This window comes from Brachyhypopomus gauderio, chromosome 10 (genome assembly GCF_052324685.1).
Source record: "Brachyhypopomus gauderio isolate BG-103 chromosome 10, BGAUD_0.2, whole genome shotgun sequence".
NCBI classification, from domain to species: Eukaryota; Metazoa; Chordata; class Actinopteri; order Gymnotiformes; family Hypopomidae; genus Brachyhypopomus; species Brachyhypopomus gauderio.
In genome coordinates this window covers 10,397,797-10,420,313 of record NC_135220.1, presented here as the reverse complement: position 1 = coordinate 10,420,313, position 22,517 = coordinate 10,397,797, and the positions used below count along the sequence as shown (strand labels likewise).

Below are 22,517 nucleotides of genomic sequence, written 5' to 3'. Positions count from 1 at the left end.
ATGATGGGGATGTCTGGGGTGGGCCGGGAGGTAGGGTTCCGGACTCCGACCAGCATGTCCTCAATACTGTTGATGTCTGTCATCGTTTGATCACTGTGCGATTGGTATGGTTGTGGGTGCATACACAGGGGTGTGGTGTATATGGGACAAGCGTGTGTGGGTGTATATGTATGTGTAGATATATATGTATATATGTATGTATGTGTATGTATATATTTATATGTATATGGATGGATGTATGTATTTATGGGTTAAATGTGTGTGAGTGCATACGTGTATGAAGAAATGTGTGTCTAGGTGTATGTGGATGTGCGGACCAGCTGCTCTCTGTGGTGGGGTTGATGTGGATCCGGGCTTGGATGTGGTGGTGGGGAGGGTTGCCGCCCTGGTCTCCCCGGGTCGACCGCTCCCTGCCTTGAGCTGGGGGGGCAGTGAAGTTCGGTGCTCAATGAGCCAGCTAGCAAGCTGGCTCTCCTCTTCCAGAGGACCCTTTCCTCTGGACCTAAGCATTCCCACCCACCCATCCGTCCCCCCCCCCACACACACACACACACACACACACACATCCTTGCTCATTTAGGATTCTGGGGACAGGCATGTACCCAGAGGTTGACGAGGTGGGCCTGCTGCCATGGTTCACCCGTCTCCTCACCACTGTCTGTCCCTCAGTTTTTACTGCACTTTAGACATTGAGGGCCTTTGAGGGGACGGTGTGGACATGCACTCACGTTTGTCCTAGCACCTGTCCCCTCAATTTTAACTGCACCATAGTATCACACACTACTACACATACATATACACCAACACCTACACACAACACTGGGGGTGGAGGGGTGGGAAGGCCTTCCTTCACCCGCTTCCTGCTCCCTGCCGGGGCGGGGGGGGGGGGGGGGGGTTGCCGGCACGGGACTGGGCTGGTGGCTTCCTAGGACCACTACCGGTCCTTGCTGGTCCAGCCATTTGCCCCTGCCGCAGAGGGTGTGCTAGTCTGGATAAGTGTGTGTCTCTGTCCTTGTTTTCTTCTTGTTTCTGAATGGGTGGATGAATGAGTGCGTGTTGGAGGGAGGGGACATATGGCCAGGTTTGGAGGTGTGAGGGTGAATTTGAGTGTATGTGTGTGTGTGTGTGGGGGTGGGTGTGTGCATGGTGGGGGTGTATAGGGGCGAATGTAGTGTGGGTTTGGGTGTGTGGGTGAGGACAGCTGGTTCTGGGTCAGGGCTGGTCGTGCCCGGTTCACTCCCGGACGCTCCCCTGAGACTACTGCACCACTCCAGAGGGGGGGCGCCTTGGGGCTCCGGAGTCCGGCTTGGCCCCCCGGCGTAGGGGCGGTTGGCCCGCTCCCCTGGGCGGTGGTGGTATGGGGCGGCCGGGTGCTCCTCGGCGGGAGGTGGGCCCTGCCGGGTGGTGGGTGGCTTTCCGGGCGCGTGGCGCCGTGGCTTTGCTGCTGGCCCCTGGGGGGGGGGGGGGGCATCCTGGAGGGGAGGCGCTCTGTTCCCTCTGGTTCCCCTGGACCTGCGCTCCTTGACTGGTGGGGCGCTGTTCGGGGTCTCTCTCTCCCGCCTGCGGGGGCGGGCATGTGAGGGTTTCTGGGAAGTGCGGCTCTAGTACTCCACTGCTCCGTGGGGGGCCGTGGGCGGGTGGGATTCCCGGGTCTCTCTCCGCCCGCCTCTGGCCTCTGGGGGAATGTTGTCGCAGCTACCCACCTGTAACGTGGCTCGCGCCACGGAGCGAGGAGACGGACACAATCGCTGAGAAGAGCGAGATTTATTGTAGGACATACCATATTCATCGTCGTAGTGGCAGGCAGGGGTCATAACAGGAGAGCCATCAAGGTTGGACAGGTACAGGGGCATAATGACATAGAAAGCAACAAACGACAGCAGGGCAACACGAAACCGAGAAACACATAAACGGTCAGACATCCAAAACAACCGACAACCAGACTGGGGAAATACAGGGACTATATGAACACTGAACTAAACTAGGAACAGGTGGGGACGATTATGACAGGGGCGTGGCGGACAATCAGGGAATCTCAGAGACAACGAGCGGGGCAGGGTAAACAGGCACGGAACACAGACACGAGGGAACCCAGAGTGACAGCTACGAGAGGGGGCGTTGCCCTACGTGACACCATCCTTGCTGGTAAGTACATTCCATACATCTATCCTATGTTGCACTTCTAGGTTGCACATAAACACACACTCACACACACCCATACATCGCACTCATCTGTACTATATGTATTTGGTTTACTTTCTGTACTTCTTTGCAGTGGTCATTTGAGCTGGTTGTGTGTTTTATTTTATTATTATTATTATTATTATTATTTTATTATTTTTTTTTCTTCTTTTCTTTTTCTTATTCTTTCTTTTCCTACCTTTTTGTCTTTTCCCTTTTTATTATTTCTCTCCCCCTCTTTTCTTGGTCCACCTAACCCCAATAATTATCACTTTGCATATTGTTATCACTATATATTGTTATCACTATACTATATATTATACAGAATTGTTATAATTGCCATTTAAATCTGTACATAAAAACAAAGTTGTCCTCCAAAGATGGGGGGGTGGAGGTGGGCCAAAAAAAAAAAAAAAAAAAAAAAAAAAAAGTTGTTCTCTGCACTACGTTATGTAAAATAGTTTTAAAATATTTTTTGTGCAACACCTTTATATTTATTGCTTGTTATATGGTAACATTTAAGTCATTTGCTTTTTATTTGTTTCTTTAATAGTGACACAATCAACCCAATGATTGATTATGCAGGGGGCACCAGCCAAAATCTCACCTAGGGCACCATATTGGTCAGGGCCGGCTCTGCCTGTTGTATCCATCTCGTCCCTCATGCACATACTGTACTTGCGTTCGGTGGGGCGGAGCTGGCACCTGAAGATTGCCATTTGCTCGTGCAATGCGCCCACGGTGTTGGTCCAGTCCAGTGTGTGTTTCGATGGTTTTGCCCTAGAGAGCCTCATAGAGGGGGCACATGAGTCCGGCCACCCGCGGGATGAAGCAGTGATAGAAGTTGACCAAATCCAGCGACTCCTGCATAGCTTTCACTGTCAGGGGGCAGGTGCTGGATGGCTTCCACTTTGTTGGACCTCTACGCAGAATGCCCAGGCGTCCACGAGCTTGGAGGGTTCCAGACATGAGGTCTGTCAAGCCCGGGAACTCATCGGAGATGGAAAATGCGCAAGACAGCTCAGAGGAGCTGCCGTGTGTGTGTGTGTGTGTGTGTGAGAGAGAGAGAGAGCGAGATCTAAGGGGGCAGGTGGTTCGCTCTCTGTCTGACACTTAAAACCCACAGTCTTCATAATCAGCACCTTCCTTTTCCTTCAAGTCTTTAAGCTACTGAGGCCATCAAAAGATTATTTCAAAAGATGTTTTGTGCTGACCGGTCTGAATGAAGAGTTAGGGTTAGGATTACAGTAGGGTTAGCAGGGTTAGTGTCACTCACACACACACACACACACACACACACACACACACACACACACACACACACACACACACACACACAGTATATAAACTTGTGCTTTTGCTTTTATGGATGTCACAGATCCTTGAGTACAGTTTCTGAAATACCATATACAATACATCCAATAGCTAATTTGTTCTTACCCAATATTTACCAACATTATACATATTCTTGCAGCTTAGCATGTACACACATGTAAACACTCACCCATGCATGTACTCACACACACACAAACACTCAACAGTGTTTACTTAGAAGTTGTTTACTTTGTTGTTGGTTTGCATTAAATAATTAATTTGCTATATAGCATCCTAACACACATCATGGGTATTACAGTTCCTCACAACTTTTCCATTGTGAACTTCCTTCTGCATCAATTTTAGAGTAACATAATATTAAGTTCATTAAACACAGGGAGTCACATCTGATTAAATGAAGCTAAGAGCAAGTCTGTCTTGGTCTTTTCTGGGTGTGAGAAGAGATCAACACATAGAATTTTATAACAATAACCTCAACCAAGATATTAAATTTTGAATAGGAGCTCAGTATCCTGAAACTCTACCCTGGTAAAGCAGCTACAGTGGGCCTCACTCCTTAGGCCAAAGTCCCAGTAGTATTTTTGCATCATATGTCTGTTTGTTTAACACCTTTGGCATCTGAAGAGCTTGTTATGCCATCATTTCTCAGCCAGGCAAGTGTTAATATAACCCTGGGAGACCTTTTTGCTAGACACAAGTAAACATTGTCATAACAAAAACAGACCATGTCATGCTGTTAATAACCAAGTTACAGGTTCCAGCAGCAGCATAGAGGCAATACACATTACATCATGTTCTTTCATGCCCACCTTCTAATTATGTAACTCTTAAATGTTGTCAAGTGCTGTGGTGTAACATTAAAAAACTTACAGAATAAATGTTAAATTATGTAAAAACACAGGCTGAATCAGGATAAAGAATCCACATTAAATTGGTAATTGGCATTGGTGATTAATCTGTGATTAATGCACATCTGTGCTGACTCTGGCTCTGCCCCACCATCTTTTAATTGCAGTTCCTTCGGTTGTGATTATTTATTTTTTATTCTATTATCAGGCAGAAATGTAATGTCAGAAGTCATGTGTGAGAGAGAGAGCACAGTCAGAAGAGGGAGGGGATGAGATAATGGGCAGGATGGATTCTAGAGGCCTTAGAGGTCATGAAGGTTATACTGGCCTTAGAGGTCATAGAGGTCATGGGGGTCATAGTGGCCTTATGCTGTATGTGTCCTTTTTGCTATCTTCTGATCTTCTAAGATATTATATCATGGCATTAATCAAAGATTACAGAAGTATTCAGAAACATGATCAGGCATATAACCTGAGAGAAGGCATCATGCATACTGCATACATCAGCTTGCTACTGAGTTTTATAGTGGGAGATGCTACTGGTATGTGATCAGTTTTAAGTGGTCTGTGGATGGCAAAATAAAACACATGGTCATTAAAAGAATAGAGTATTTGGGAGATATTTAGAATTACAGTGCAGCTAAGAGTATAGGTGAGTGTAAGCCAATCTGTGGCATATGATGTTTTGTTCTCATTTGTGTGCACAGGACACAGCGTGGAATGTGTCTGCAGAAGCATCTGCCATGATCCTCCGATGTGCATCTGGAGTGTGTGAGTTTGGAGAGTTAACAAAGCAATGTAAACTCTGCTATTGTGTGGTGACTGAATATTCATGGTGACTCTGGCTGTGATGAGCTCTTGGGTGTGCTGTCTGTTGTGGTCTCATGCTGTATGTTTATGGTAACACAGTTTGGACAAAATGAAGAACACATTTCTGTTTCTGCTGTTCATTTTCTGACCAGAAGCTTATTAAACGTTGTCTCTGTACGCCATGGACGTACTTTTGATTTCAAAAGTGGGGGGGGGCATGGATTCGTCACTATTTAAATATTTGGTTTTAACCGTAAAAACTGGGGGGGACCAAAGCCGGCTTTTGAAAAAGTGGGGGGGACATGTCCCTCCCGTCCCCCCCCCCAAAATTATGTCCGTGCTGTACGCCCCACTGTCTCTGAAATAATTTCTAAATCTTTTCCTATTTTTGTCAGTGTGACTCAGCCCCAACTGCTTCTCATGAATTTTCTGTCTCATTTCAACTGTTATTGCTGCTCTGATTTATCTGTGTTTCTCATTAGTTCCCTCATCTTTTATAATATCAAGGTTCATTCCCATACTAAGAAACCAGGGTTAGACACATCCTCATTGGCCAATTACAGGCCTATCTCCCATCGCCTCTATCTAATGACATAGATAGGACTGTAGTCTCAGAGCTTCATGACTATTAAGTAACAATTTATATGAGCTCTTTCAGTCTGGGGCTCTTGTAAGAGTCTTTAATGATATGCTGCTTTCAAATGAAAGAAGGCCTTGCTCAACCATGCACGAGTGATGTATGTGACTGATGATGGGATGACTGGGCTTCTTGATTTGTAGGGCTGGGTTTTTGGGGCCGGCTCAGGTGGAATCACAGGCACGAGACAGCTGTGCATCCTGGATTTGATGATGCTCAGGTAATAATTAATGGCTGGTAACACGATAACATTTCATCGTCAATCCAAATAAGGCTAATTAGATTTCTGCATGCCTGGTCCTCTGGTCTCCATTTCTCACACTGCACAGTCTAGGGGGCGGATATTTACTCAGGATATTTACTCAGCATATTTTTACGCTTGTTGCATTTGTTGTTATTTATATGTACTAGTAGGTAGTGCTATTCATATATTGCAGAGAATACTGATCAAGAAGTTTCCCAAGTCCAGCTCAACATGCATATGTCTTAATTCCTAAGACAAAACATATAAAAAGGTCAGGCATCCAATCTGGTGAATGTATAACACCTATAAAGTCATAGAATGTAAAGCCTGCTTTATACCTCCGGACACGGACGAATTTCGTCCGTCCGTACCAAACGTAGCCTCCGTAGGGGGCCACTATACCTCTTTCCGTTTCCAACGTTGTTATGATTTTTTTAAATACATCCTCTAGAGGGCAGTATAGTCAAATTTCCGGCACCAGCGCACCAGCAATCTCCTCCCAGCTGTTTTTGCATCGCTGTTTATCGCGATGACCTGGCACCGTAGCAGAATGTAGCCTCTAACCAACTCGCAAAGTTTCTCTTCTAACTCGAGCGTCATTTTTTAAAGTCCAGTACTCTTCTTCATTGATTTTCCCGAATTGGTGTACGTTCGATGCTTCTGACTCTCTACTGCCCCCTGATTTGCGGTTTATATTGCTCCGTTACTACGGATTCGTAAGCGCTCTGGCAACGGACCCACTGACGGATGAAACGACCTCCGGAACCGGACGAAAGGGTCCGTATCCGTAATTACCGTAGGGTGTGAATGGGCCTTTAGGGTGTCATGACCTTAAGAGTCCAAATTTGTGTTGATGCCTGTTGATGTTTCTCCCATCAGATCTTGCTGCACTCTGACAGGTGAAAATGCACCAATTCACCACCAGAGGGAGTCATGCTTTTAAAAGGACACATTCAGGAGGAAGTGGAGGGTTTTTTTTTTTTGTATGTGTGTCCTGATGTTCCCCAGTTCCATGATTAGGTTTGTTACACTCTGTGTGGCGTTGTATAAAAATCTGATCTCAGTGTTAGCGTTAGCAATGTGTAATTTGTTTGAGAGAACATGAAAGTTGCTAAAATGTGGTAAGAGCTATCTTTAGTGGAATATGTTGTATAAACTAAGCTAAACTCTCATTATTATGTGATTTTAGAAGGTGATAATTCTGACCATGTTATTGATTATGTTGATTCAACAGATAGATAATGATTTAGCTCTTCCTGTTTCTAGTCACTGGTGTTCTTGTTCTCTTCCCAAAGCCGGAAAAAAATTTAATACCTCTGCTCTATGGCCTCTAGTTATTCAATCAGAATAAATAAATCAGCCAACTTTAGTGCAAAGTGACCAAAGTGTTCAGGATAGTTCATGATATCTGCTCTAGATCCATTAATTCATGTGCATAATTATAATAGAATAAGATCTGAAAAATGTGATATAAACCTAAACAAATCCATCCATTCATCATCCCCACCTCTTCAGTTTTTGAAACTTTGAAAACATAAATCAAAAGTTGGAATGAGTAAAATCTGTTATTCAAATTTGGAAAAACAACAAATTGCTTTAATCTATTCCCAATGTTACAATTTTTTCTTGACTTTGCCAGCTGAATCCTACTTGAGATAAAAAAAGGCACAACAGTAATGTGACATTAAATCTGTAATATGGAATTAAATCTGCTCTGGGAACAAGTTGAATGTTGACGAAGAGTAATCAAACAGTCTACAAGTTACAACGTACTTAGCTGATGCTCTGAACCATGGATAAAATATAGCATAAATTAGGGGATTGACAGAAGAATTGATGCATATAAGCCAGGCAAGAACAGTCCACACTAATGACACAGACGTAATGTTTTCAAATGACAGAGTACATAGACTGAAAGGTATCCAGACAGAAAGATAAACACCAACAACAATGCCCAGTGTTTTTGCTGCTTTAGAATTAGAAGACTTAGAAACTTTGGCTCTGTGTTTGTTTGTGGTAGCATTCAACACAGATCTCACAGCTTTAGCTTGACGTCTTGCCAAAGTAAAAATGACTGAATACAAGATGATTATAACTGAACATGGGCATAGAAATGAAATCACCAGATCAACGTTTGCCATGGAAGATTTTAAGACAAAAATACACTCTCCATTACATCTGCTCACAATCTGAGACTGAAGGAGATGATCGTTAAAGTACAAATACATGAGGATGTACAACAGACAACAAGACCAGCCCAGAATTATTAATAAAGACATTTTACACACTGTGACTTTAGTGGAATATAACAGAGGGTCACTGATAGCAATGTACCTGTCAATTGCAATGAAAACCATATTACACACAGATGCCGACACTGAGATCAAATTGATTATTAGAGCAACTGTGCAGGTCATTTTACCAAGATACCAACAGCTGTCTTTTAGTTGCATTATATTCACAGGCATGACAACCAGACCCACAAGAAGATCAGCCACAGCCAGAGAGAGGATGAGCAGGTTGGTTGGAGTGTGGAGCTGCTTGAAGTGAGAGATGGAGATGATCACCAGCAGGTTCAAAAACACAGTACACACAGAGATAAATGACAGTAGAGAGAATAAGAATATATTCCCAGTTCCTGTTCTGACCTCCTTTATACATGAAAAATTGTTGTTAGGAAAGCAGTACTGAACTGTCATGTTGTTCATTTTAAATATCTTCAGATATGCCAACTGGAGCTGATCAGAATATGTTGTTGCTGGACTGATGAATTTGCCTTTGCAGATAGTGTATTTATACGGAAGTATGAATCCTCCTACTAACATATGAATGGCTACTTTGTACCCAGCATCATTCATTTAATATTCATTACTGTCATGACCAGTGGTGACCAGTAGGGGAGTGTAAGTGTTTACAGATAAAAGTTAGCTGTCTGTATCATAAAATTTCATATATTATTTAGCAAACAAGGTAATTTTTAAATTCTTTTTATACATATATTTTAAACACTAATACCTATTAAATTATTGCAAACATAATGTGCCTGGGAAACACCTGTGCACAATACTAAAACACTGCCAGTAATTTCAGCATCCAAAGACACATACAGAGCTCATGGACAAGCTGAGCAATGCTGGAATCCTCCAAACACCAGGCACATCAACCATGATCTCACCTGCTCTTCCAGTGGAGAAAGTACCACAATTGTGACCACTCGCCTGGTCACAATCCCCAAACTATTGACACCTGGCCACCACCAGAGGTGTCAATTCCAGGTTCTGAAAGTAAAAGATTTTGCTCAGGCTTCCTGGATTGTGTTGATTCGACTAATTTTACCTGGATTGCACTAATTAGAAAATCTAGCAAGCTTGAGCAAAATCCTGGTGAGAAGCTTGGATGGATGGATGGATGGATGGATGGATGGAGTACTTTATTCATCCCCAAGGGGAAATTGCAATGTTGAAGCAGCCGTACAGATAACCAGATAACCAAGAACACAAATATAATTACAAAGAATAATTTGTAGTTAAAATCTTAAAATATTAAGTATGTTACAAAAATTACAGTAATACAAAAAAGCTCTGTATGTGCAGTTGTTGTGCAATTGTTGTGTATTTACATACATGGTGTGGCGTGTAAATACTACTATCGGGACAGTGGTGATTTATTATACAGAGTTATTGCAGTGGGCAAGAATGATTTCCTGTATCTGTCTTTACTACAGCTGAGCTGTGGGAACCTTTTACTGAAAACACTCCTCTGTTTGTCCAGTAGATTGTGTAATGAGTGTGTTGTGTTGTCCATTATGTTGAGCAGTTTCTGTAGCATCCTTCTCTCAACAGCCATCTCTATGGGCTCCAGAGTGGTGCCGAGGACAGAGCCAGCCTTCTTTAGTAGTTTGTTATCAGTCCAAAGGTTGTGCAATCCAGTGTTGCACATTGTTGAGCCTTCACTGTGCACCACGAGTAGCCTGTTCCTTGGAACTTTGCCTACAGTACTGGGCTGCATCTCTGGACTGTGATGAGTGCACCTTTCTCACCGTTGTTGCCATTTGGCCTGAGTATTTCTGTTTCATGCACCATGGACAATAAATGTTTTAGTTTACAGCCTCTGCCTCATGCTGCCTCTATCCCTGCATCACAGAATGTGCAGCCTGGAGCAGCTGGAGGTCCTCGCCAATCAAGGTAGGATAATCGGGAGACAACAACAAGAACTAGGCAAGTTGAGTGAACTCCTGAAGTCCCTGACCACTTGTGTGCAGAGTCTCTCCCTACAGGCAAGCAGCGAGACGTCCTCTCTGGCCAACCAGACAGAGATGGAGAAGGTGCCCATTGCACCTCCAGAGGCTTATGGAGGAGACCCCAAAAGATGTGAGGGTTCCTTGTTCAGTGCGGGTTGTACTTCATGTACCATTCGCACATGAGTAACCAGGCGAAGGTTTTGTATATAATCTCCCACTTAATCGCCAAAGCACTGACATGGGGAGCAGCGCTGATGATGGGAGATTCACCACTCATTATGAACTTTGCAGCATTCGCTAACGAGGCCCCTAAGGAGACCGCTTGCCTGAGCAGTAGCAGAGCCTGGGTAAGTAACTCCTTGACCGAGCATCTCTTGACAATAAAAGCAACGGTGACTTATCACAACTTCTCTGTTGGAGTCTTTGCCTTGGTGAACAGGAGCCTCTGGGAACTTGATGGAGCAGAGCATGGATGAAAGACGTGCATGCCCCTGAAGGTTCTGGACACTCCAAGACACGTGTAAGCACTGGACAGCCGACCTGTGGGTGGTGGCATAATACAATATTGCACTCCCTACATTCGCCTCACAGTACAAGGTCACATCAAGCACATTTGGTTCTACATCCTCCCACACCTCCGTCATCCCATCACATTAGGACCCTAAGAGGAGGAGCGGGTTATGAGCCAATGTGTCAGGGAGGCTCTAGCTCAAGGCAACTTCACTCCCTCCACCTCGACTGCCTCAGCCAGCGTCTTCTTTGTAAAGAAGAAAGACAGTGGTCTGAGGCCATATGTAGACTATCGAGGACTCAATTCCCTCATAGTGGGGTTTTCCTACCTACTGCCTCTTAAGCCTTTGGCACTCGAGCAGTTGCAGTCGGCAAAGTACTGTACTAAACTAGATATACGCAGCGCCTATAATCTCATACGCATTAGACAGGGGGATGAGTGGAAGACAGCGTTCAATACATCTACAGGGCATTACGAGTTCAGAGTCCTTCCTGTCTTACAGCTAGGCTTCTGCTCTGTCGTTCTTCCAGGCATTCATAAATGAGGTCCTGAGGGAATACTTGAATAGATCGGTTGTCACTTACAACGATGACATTTTGATCTATTCACAAACATTGGACCAATATGTGCATGATGTACATGCACTCTCTTGCACAATCATCTGTAGTGCAAGATAGAGAAGTGCGAGTTCCACCTCCATGAGGTGAACTTTCTGGGTTACACCATTAGGCCAGGCTCCGTACACATGCAACCCGTAAAGGTGGAGGCTGTGGTAGGATGGACCCAGCCTCACACACCGCACAAGCTTCAGAGGTTTCTGGGCTTCGCAAATTTCTATAGGCAGTTCATCCGTTCATTTAGCCTGATAGCTGAGCCTCTCACTGACTTACTGCATGGGGGCTCCACTAAACTGGCTTGAAACGAGAGGCCTGAAGAGGCTTTTCCTCGCTTAAAACAGGCATTTGTCTCCGCTCCCGGTCCTGAAGCAACCAGATCCGAGCAAGCCCTTTATAGTTGAAGTCAACGCTTCCGATGTGGGAGTAGGTGCAGTACTCTCACAGCATTTCAAGAAGCCCATGACCTTACGGGGTTGGAGACCTGGAACTGCTAGCTATGCATCTTGCTTTTGAGGAGTGGAGACACTGGTTGGAGGGAGCACGGCATCCCTTTACTGACATCACAGACCACAAAAACTTGGAGAATTTAAAGAACACTAAACGGCTGAATGCGTGCCAGGCACAGTGGTCGCTTTTCTTTTCTCGCTTCTGTTTTCAGGTGACTTACTGTTCTGGGGAGAAGAACACCCGCGCTGAAGCTCTGTCTCACTCGTTTCCCTGCAGTACCAAGTCGAGGAGTAGGGGCCCATTCCAACACCCCCCACCCCCCCGAGTGTTTTGTGAGCGCTGTGGACAGGGACATTGATAGAGCCTGTATTGTTTGTCAGAGGCAGGGGTGAAGTTAAAGTAGCTTTATTAAAAGGAAACATACAAACACTATACTACAACAAAGGATACAGAACGGAATAACATAATCAGACGGGAGTACTAGACAACTAAATAGAGATGACAAGTACAGGATCATAACAAACTAAACGTAGGACTATAACATAACCAAGCGGGCAGCGAGTAACGGAAGAGAGAGAAGAGAAACACAACAGAGAAAGGACAAGAGACTTAACCTGTCAGAACGGGAGATGTAGGGGACGGAATCTCACGCGGATGTTTTATGATGGCGAACCCAAGCGCCTCGTCCGTACACTGAATAATCGCACAAGCGCGAGGGAACAAAGACTTGGCACGCTGGGTATTCAGTGCTGACGTAGAGGGTGAAACTAAAAGTAATCGCGGAGAAACTCGACGCGTATAAAGGGGGAAAACAGAAAATAATCACGGAATACTCAACGCGTGTAACGGGGGAAAACAGAAAACAATCGCGGAATACACAATGCGTGTAACGGGGGAAAACAGAAAACAATCGCGGAATTACTCAACGCGTAGAGAACAAACAAAAAACCAAAAAGAAAACCAAGAACGCCAGGGGAGGTAGCTGGCTAGCTGCCAAACGCCGCGAGGAACAAAAAACCCTTCCCAAAAACCAAAACCAAACGGACAGGAAGAATAACAGTGAGAGGAAAACTTGAGAGAGGCCAGGGAGCGGCGCAGGAGGTAAGAACTCGAATGGACAGAGAAACAAACAAAACAACTGAAACGAGCAAGAGGCAGGGTGGCAAGACACAGAGCAGAGACAACAGGGAAATGGCGTGAGGTTGACGACCTGAAGCAGACAACTCAGCAATGAGGCACTGCGTCTGTCGTCCTTAAAAACACAGAAGTGAGATGTTTCAGTGTATCTTATACTTCAACAAAAACACTTGTCCCTTAGTCACAAAATCAATGTGGGTAATATTGTGCCCACTAGTCAACAGGTATACTGCGTGAACCACACAAATTGTGCGCACATGCAGAAATGTGAAATATCTTTTAGAAAATGATTTAGCTCTCCCTGTTTCTAGTCACTAGTGTCTTTGCATATCATCCGGATTTGGGAACAGAACAGAGATTTTGTACAGGTTATTGCTAGGCTTCCAGAGGAAAATGTTTTAATACCTCTGCCCTATGGCCTCTAGTTATTCAAATCAAAATAAATAAATCAGCCAACTTTAGTGCAAAGTGACCAAAGTGTTCACACATTGAAGACTCCCAAAATTCCACAAGTAACAATAAATGTAGCAAATGACATGGAACACTAATTAAATAAAGCACATGTTAAACACTCAGGCCACAAGGCAGAATAAATGTGAACAGAAATGGCAACGAAGAGATGACAAGGAAATAGCAATATAGTTCAATATGGTTTGTTCACAGAGCGGACTCCTCCCACGGTGCGAGGCGAGGGTGCAGGCTGAATGTGCAGCACTGGATAGCGCAACCTGTGCGAATAAGTATACCTCCAACCTGATTATGTGACAGGTATCCGTACTCTGGTGATTGGGATGGTAGGAGTGTCAGAGACTGAGAGGGTGTGCTCAGTGTGGTTGTGGGCGTGGGTGTGACAGAGGGGGTGTGTGTACGCGCCCTCTGGTGGTGTCCAGGCTGACCTACAGTGACAACCTATTGGCAGTTTTTCAAAAGACAAAAAACTACTTTAAAAAAGGTTTTAAAAATCAGAGCCATTTTGTTATTCAAATCAGAATAAATAAATCAGAAAATTCCACAAGTAACAATACACTTAGCAGATGACATAGAACACTGATTAAATAAAGCATACGTTAAGGGATTCACATAGGAATTTATGTATACTGGCCAAAAAAATTTTGAGCACACCAGTGACATATCAGTCAAGTTAATATCTGACTCAGAAATAAAATATATCAGACCAAGCAATTAAAAGATTTTCATACTAAACTTATATGCATACACAGGGCTCTCAAGATTTGGATTCATGTCAGTGTGAGAGTTGTTGACGGGGGGTGGCGAACGTTAATTGTTGAGCGTGGGGGGGGGGGTTGGGTGGCGGCTAACGTTAATTGTTGGGTGGGGGGGGGGGGGGGTTGGGTGGCGGCTAACGTTAATTGTTGGGTGGGGGGGGGTGGCGAACATGAGTTGTTGAGCGGGGGGGGGGGGGGCTGTATATCGCAATCGATCGCCAGTGGAGGGCGACATAGATATGGATCGGAGGTAAATAAACTAGATATTTTTTTTCTCGCCGTGTGAAATCAGAAGTGTGGCGTGTGAGCGTGTGAAGACGGTCAAATGCGTGTGTCACACGCTCAATGCGTGAGACTTGAGAGCCCTGTGCATACATATAACACACTGTGTACAGTCTTATAGCAGGACTTGTTTTATATATGTGTATATGCTAAGTTTGACAAAAGGCATAAATATACAAGTTCCTGATATCTGCTCTAGAAACATTAATTCATGTTCAAAATTAAAATACAATAAGATCTGAAAAATGCGATATACATGTAAATAAATCCACCCTTTTATCATTCCCACCTCTTTTGTTTTTGAAACTTTGAAAACATAAATATCAAAAGTTGGAATGAATAAAATCTGTAATTCAAGTTTGGAAAAACAACAAATTGCTTTAATCTATTCCCAATGTTACAATTTTTTCTTAACTTTGCCAGCTGAAACCTACTTGAGTTTAAAAAAAGGCACAGTGAAATTAATGTGAAATTAAATCTATAAAGTAATGTGGAATTAAATGTGCTCAGGAAACAAGCTGAATGTTGATAATGAGTAATTAAACAGTCTACAAGTCACAATGTACTTAACTGATGCTCTGAACCATGGATAAAATATAGCATAAATTAGGGGATTGACAGAAGAATTGATGCATACAAGCCAGCTAAGAACAGTCCACACTAATGACATAGATGTGATATTTTCAACTGACAGATAACATAAAGTAGCAGGTATCCAGAGAGAGAGATAAACACCAACAACAATGCCCAGTGTTTTTGCTGCTTTAGAATTAGAAGACTTAGAAACTTTGGCTCTGTGTTTGTTTGTGGTAGCAGTCAACACAGATCTCACAGCTTTAGCTTGACGTCTTGCCAAAGTAAAAATCATTGAATACAAGACAAGTATAACTGAACATGGGCACAGAAATGAAATCAATAGATCGACTGTTGCCAATGAATATCTTACAATTAAAGTGCACTCTCCATGGCATCTGCTCATGATCTGAGACTGAAGGAGATGATCGTTAAAGTACAAATACATGAGGATATACAACAGAGAACAAGACCAGCCTAGAATTATTAATAAAGACATTTTACACACTGTGACTTTAGAGGAATACAACAGAGGGTCACTGATAGCAATGTACCTGTCAATTGCAATGAAAACCATATTACACCCAGATGCTGACATTGAGATAAAATTGGTTATTAGAGCAACTGTGCATGTCATTTTACCAAGATACCAACAGCTGTCTTTTAGCTGCATTATATTCACAGGCATGACAACCAGACCCATGAGAAGATCAGCCACAGCCAGAGAGAGGATGAGCAGGTTGGTTGGAGTGTGGAGCTGCTTGAAGTGAGAGATGGAGATGATCACCAGCAGGTTCAAAAACACAGTACACACAGAGATAAATGCCAGTAGAGTGAATAAGAATATATTCCCAGTTCCTGTTCTGACCTCCTTTCTGCATGATGAGTTGTCCTCAGGAAAGCAGTACTGAACTGTCATGTTGTGCTGATATTCTGTGATGTTCATTTTAAGTATCCTCAGATATGACAACTGGAGCTGATCAGAATATGTTGTCGCTGGACTGATGAATTTACCTTTGCAGATAGTGTATTTATACTGAAGTATGAATCCTCCTACTAACATATGAATGGCTACTTTGTACCCAGCATCATTCATTTAATATTCAGTACTGTCATGACCAGTGGTGACCAGTAGGGGAGCGGAAGTATTTACAGATAAAAGTTAGCTGTCAGTATCATAAATCATGTAAAATTTTTCATCTGACATTTTGTAAACATGGTAATTTTTTATTTTTTTGTATGTATTTTATACTTATACTAATACCACCCTATTCTGCAGAAGCGCCCCCTGCTGGGCCCGCCGGCAGTCCCAGCTCAAAAATAGCGTTATTAAATGTATTAAATATTGATGGAATTTCAAACAAACGAGATAAATTCAAAACTTTGTTACGGCCCTGATGACCCCGGCTCGCTGATCGGACCGCAACATAAAAATAAACATAACTAAAGTAAAAAAAAAGAATAAATATCAGGCGACACTGAACCGCGTTTCACTGGCTATTCGCCATTGATTTATTTGTAGCGCTTTCCCAACATGTATATATAGATATGTGTATTTATAACAATAATGACCATATAGTATTTATAATATTGAGGTAACACAATAACTTCAGGCTGGGCCAAGGCCAACATAACAAACAAAAGAAACTACCTCCCACAAATCAACTTAACTAACCTCGTCAAAGAAATAATAAACAAAATACAATAACATTACCTAACTCCCTATAACGTAAACAGGAGAAAAAACAACCCCCAAACAAATCAGCAGCCCAGCCCTACTAACACAAACAAAACAAAAAGTATCCCCTCATAAATACATAACCCCCACTGATCTATACAGCGCACACATCAAATATACCAAAGCTAAATAGCAGTATGTCTCAAACCGCGTAGCGGTATGTTTTAGCAGTATGTCTCGATTCGCGTAGCGATGTATGTCTATTAATTGTACGTCTCGAATCGCGTAGCGATATACCTAAAATAAACCCGAAGGATAACCATCGGTCCGAACGATCTCATAATGGTCACCACAACCCAGCTCAGTGTCCCTAATGACCAAGTGGAGTCTACTGCTCAAGACACCACAGGGTACCGTTTCTGGTTCGACACGAGCTTTTATGGACCCGTCATGCAATCTTCTTGTATCACCGGCACCTGATGTTAATTACGGTGTTGCGCCCTCTTCTGGTGAACCTGGAAACAGACCATATACAACCCAGACAACACAAGAAGAAAACACAGGACCCCTAACCGTAACAACTTCCTATCCCATCTACATGCCTACCAATTTTAGGCGTCTACATACAGCCGATTGAGAGAAATCCGGCTTTAAAGTTGGTGATGAAAACGCCTGACACACGAGGGTCACCTTAAATGTCTGTTTAAAAAACATATTTACGATGTTAGATGACTTCATGTTTTGTCACCTAAAATTCATTTACTAACAAGGCTTCAATATCACACTCTAAAACAGTAGAGAAAATGTTGGTAAATACCTTTATTTGCTTTGTCACTACGCTGAAACATTATGCGTAATCCACTTCCTGGATGAGACGCACCAACAATTCTGCCCCTCTCAGCATCATCACAGCATTGTGAAACCTGATTTGTCCTCAAATTACAAAGCTGCAATGGTTCTGGTTTAAAATGCATCGTTTCTTTGGTCTGGAAGGGAGTAGTGACTTTGAATGACAGCTTTTCACACCTCTCCCTGGCGAGGTGTGAAGGGGGGGAGGCATCCAATAAGCCAGACTGAGATCAGCTGGCGCCTTCGAAGTGATTGATAGCTTCTTCTTCTTCTTCTTCTTTCGGCAATTCCTGTTTAGGGGTCACCACAGCGGATCAAACTCCTCCATCTGGCCCTGTCCAGAGTGTCCTCCACTGACACACCAGCCACTCTCATATCCTCTGCATCCATAAACCTCCTCTTAGATTCAGATTCAAAGCTTTATTGTCATATGTACAGTAGAAAAACGGGTTTCCCTGTACAATGAAAATCTTTTTTTGCTGTCTGCACAGGATGTAATAAAGTACAAAGTTTCAACAAATACTACTAATATATATATATATATATATATATATATATATATATATATATATATATATATATATATATATATATATATATATATATATAAAACACCCTGAAATAAAATTATTTACAATGTGCAGTTGGTGGTCAAGTATGAACAAAAGGTGCAACAAAGTGTAAACATACATGTGCAGTTGTATGTTTACCTGTAAACAATCATGTGCAAAGGTTAGCTGTTTAAGAGTCTGATAGCTGTTTAATCTAGTTGTCCTGCACTTCACACTTCTGTATCTCCGGCCTGAGGGTAGAAGTGTGAATAGTCCATGTTGGGGATGGGTGGGGTCTTTGATTATGGAGGCAGCTCTTCTGTGAACTCTTTGATGGTAGATGCTCTGGAGAGAGGGCTGTGCCGTCCTGGTGATTTTCGTAGCAGTTTTTATCACTCTCTCCAGGCGTTTACGGTCCTTTGCAGTCAAACTGCAGTACCACACGGTGATGCAGTTTGTCAGAATGGACTCGATGATGCAGCGGTAGAAGTTGTTGAGTATTTTGGGTGACATTCCAAATTTCCTCAGCTTTCTCAAGAAATGCAACTGCTGCTGAGCCCTCTTTAGCCAGTCCCACCAGGATTTCGCGGGCCTTTTTTGTGATTGTTGCGGGCTAAAATGTTTGATGTTGCGGGTGTTTTTCAAAAAAATTGCGATGGAAGCTGCGTTGTGTTTTTGCTTTTTTGTGAGTACATTACAATAGGGAGTAAATGTTGTATGGTTTCCTCTATTTAGTAGTCCATTTTAATTATCTATTTACCTATTTATTCAGGGTTGGCAACTTTTCAAGATCGCTTGGAGTGAGATTTGAACCTGGAGGGCGTGGCGAACATTAATTGTTGACGGGGGGGCGGGGTTAGCGAACATAAGTTGTTACTGGGCGGCCTGTAAAATGGACACAAATTAAGTATTATATCGAGATCGATCGCCAGTGGTTGGCGCCAGAGCGAACTAGTAACTCATAGATATGGATCAGAGATGAATAAACTTTATCTCTGACTTTAAACTTTATCTCAGTTTAAAGTTTAAACTTATAAACTTTATCTCAGACCCTCGCCGCTTGCGTGCGCTGCAGTGACTTCGCGGGCTACCGTTGCATTGTGGGGAATGTAGTGTTTATGCGTGCAAAACACCATCGGGCGGCTGTGGCCTGCGGGCCGGTTCTAATAGTAATTAAATATCATCCAGGGGGTCATAGATAATCAATTCGCGGGTCGGATCTGGACAGTTTATCCTCGCTTTCATGTAGTGTACCGGGATACTGCTTTTCCCGATCTTTTTGCCGTTATTTTCGTCGCTCATGCTGCTTTCAGTCTGCTCCTCTTGAACGTATATACGGAAGTAAGGCGGGAGTTTGTCGACGTCACATCAAGACGACATCAGTGATTGGTCAAATTTGCGGGAAAGTTGCGGTGATTGGCTGAAGTTGCAACACCGCCCTGAATTCGCGGTGTTTGCTTGAAGTTGCGTTGAAGTTGCAAATCGCAACATCGCAACTTTCTGGAGGGTCTGTTTAGCACCTGCGTGGTGTTTAGTGTCCAAGTGAGGTCATCACTAATGTGGACCCCTAGGTATTTAAAACTGTTCACTCTCTCCACCTCAAGGTCCTGGATAAACAGTGGCTGATGAAGTCTCCTCTCCCTTCTCATGTCCACTATCATCTCCTTTGTCTTGTCGATGTTGAGTGTGAGGTTGTTGTCCACACACCAGGTAACCAGACTGTTCACTTCACTCCTGTAGGCTGCCTCCTCTCCGCCAGTGATACGACCTATCACAGCAGTGTCGTCGGCGAACTTAAGGATGATGTTGTCAGGGTTGGAGGCGACACAGTCGTGGGTATAGAGGGTGTAGAGTATAGGGCTGAGGACACAGCCCTGAGGTGTACCAATGTTAGTTGTTATGCTGGTTGATGTTCTGTTTCCAATCCTAACAGACTGAGGCCTGCCAGTCAGGAAGTTTAGAAGCCAGTCACAGAGGGTGGGATGTAGTCCAATAGATGACAGTTTATCTGTAAGTTTGTGAGGTATGACCATGTTAAAAGCGGAGCTGTAGTCAATAAAGAGGATCCTGATGTAGGAGTCTTTATGTTCCAGGTGTGTGAGGGAGACATGAAGGGCTGCGGCGATGGCATCCGAGGTAGACCTGTTGGCCCTGTATGCGTATTGTAGGGGGTCTGTAGTGTCTGGTATGTTGTTCTGAATGTAGGACAGCACCACTCTCTCGAAGCACTTCATAATGATGGCCTATAGTCTACTGGCCTATAGTTATTCAGGCAGGAAGGGGGGTTCTTCTTGGGCAGAGGGATGATAGTGGTGGTCTTGTAACAGGTGGGAACTGTGCATTGTTTGAGGGAAAGGTTGAATATAGAGGTGAAATCATCAGCCAGCTCATTAGCACATGCTCTGAGGGCTCGACCAGGAATGTTGTCAGGTCCTGCAGCTTTGCGGGGGTTGATCCTCCTCAGGGCTTTGTGTACTTGGGCTGTCGAGACAACTGGTGGGGGGCTGGAGAGTTGTGTAATTGAAGCGTGTGTATTCTCTGTAAGGGTAGTGGGGGTTGACGTCTCAAAGCGGGTATAGAATTCATTGAGATCGTCTGGAAGGCTGTTTGAGGAACTTATGGTGTTGTTGGGTCTGGATCTATAATCCGTAATTTGTTCCAGACATTGCCACGTACGTCTGGGGTCAGCAGTGGAGTAGAACCCTTCTGTTTTCTCTCTATACTGTCTCTTGGCTGATCTTATGGCCTTCTTCAGTCTGTACTGTGCAAGTTTGAGCTCAGCCTCATCACCAGATCTAAAAGCAATGGAGCGTGCTCGTAGCATTTGCAGTACCTCACCATTTATCCAGGGCTTCTGGTTAGGGAATTTCCGGACTGTTATGGTGGGCACAATGTTTTCAATGCAAGTGCCAATGTACCCAGTCACATACTCAGCATAGTTATCTATGTTCACAGAAGAGTCCATAATGGCTGCCTCTCTGAACACCTCCCAGTCTGTTATGGCAAAACAGTCCTGTAGAGTGCTTTCAGTTTCTGATGTCCATATCTGAACCTGTTTGTTTGTAGGGTTTGATTGTTTGAGCTTTTGTCTATAAGCTGGGTATAAGAACAGAGAGATGTGATCTGATTCTCCAAATGGGGGGCGTGGTGCGGCCCGAAATCCACCACGTATGTTGCTGTAGACATGATCTAAAATGTTCTTGCCACGGGTGGGAATTTTTACATGCTGCTGGTATTCAGATAATACGGTCCGTAGATTACACTGGTTAAAATCACCCGCAACAATGAAAACAGCGTCGGGATGATTTGTTTCCAGCGCGCTGGTGACGTCATAGAGCTTGATTAACGCTGATGTGTAGTTAGCCCGCGGGTGGATGTAAACAGCGGCCAAAAACACGCACGTAAATTCCCTTGGTAAATAAAAGGGACGGCATTTCAGCAATAAAAACTCCAGGTCTGGGGAGCAGTGCTTATATACAGTTTGTACATCTGTACACCACACGTTGTTAATATATACGCACACACCCCCTCCTGTTGTCTTACCGGAGGCTGCAGTCCGATCTCCCCGGTGTAATGAATGAGTCTTGAGCTGAACAGCACAGTCCGGGACGTTTTCTAAAAGCCAGGTTTCAGAGAAAATAAGGGCGCAGCATTCTCTTGTTTCCCTTTGTGATGTAATTCTGGCCCTTAGTTCGTCCAGCTTGTTCTCCAGAGACCGTACGTTGGCTAGCAAGAGGTTGGGTAGCGGTGGTCGGCTAGCGCGAGCCTTTAGCCTAGCATGGAGCCCTCCTCTCTTGCCTCGCCTACGTCGCCGCCTGCGAAGCGCTTTCCTGGGGTCCGCGTATACACTCGAGGCCGGAGCTTCGGGGCCTTCCTGGGTGTAGCGGTGGTGGCTATGTGAGCGCACAATGAGTTGCAGCTCCGATGGAATTTGACCAGTAAACTCCAAGTTATGTGCAGCGATATCCAATAATGCCTGTCTACTGTATGTTCGTAATGAAAGGCATTTATGCACCATGTTTAAAATGAGAGAAATAAACATAATATAATTAAACAAAAGTCGATAAGAGTTACATCCTTGTGCAGAGCGAGCAAACACATCCGCCTCAGGGGGCGCCATGACAAAGTCTACCTCTACCTTAGGTCTATCTATCCTCCTCTTGCCTGGAAGTTCCATCCTCAAGACCCCCCTACCAATATTCCTCTCCTCCCTCCTCTGTACATGTCCAACCCATCTCAATCTCGCTTCTCTAACTATCTCCAAAACATGCTACATGTGCTGATCCTCTAAGAAACTCATTTCTGATCCTAGCCTTCCTTGTCACTTCAAATGAGAATCTTAACATCTTCA

At 43.9% G+C, this 22,517-nt stretch overlaps 2 protein-coding genes across 2 annotated transcripts; both read right to left on the bottom strand.

Moving 5' to 3' along the window:
* Positions 1-7,758: 7,758 nt before the first annotated feature.
* On the bottom strand, positions 7,759-8,880 carry LOC143526159 (trace amine-associated receptor 6-like). The gene has a single exon (XM_077020807.1). It carries the CDS (start codon positions 8,878-8,880, stop codon positions 7,759-7,761), a length of 1,122 nt encoding a protein of 373 aa, XP_076876922.1.
* Positions 8,881-15,011: 6,131 nt separating this feature from the next.
* Positions 15,012-16,034, bottom strand: LOC143526158 (trace amine-associated receptor 6-like). Its single transcript, XM_077020806.1, has one exon. It carries the CDS (start codon positions 16,032-16,034, stop codon positions 15,012-15,014), a length of 1,023 nt encoding a protein of 340 aa, XP_076876921.1.
* Positions 16,035-22,517: the final 6,483 nt, after the last annotated feature.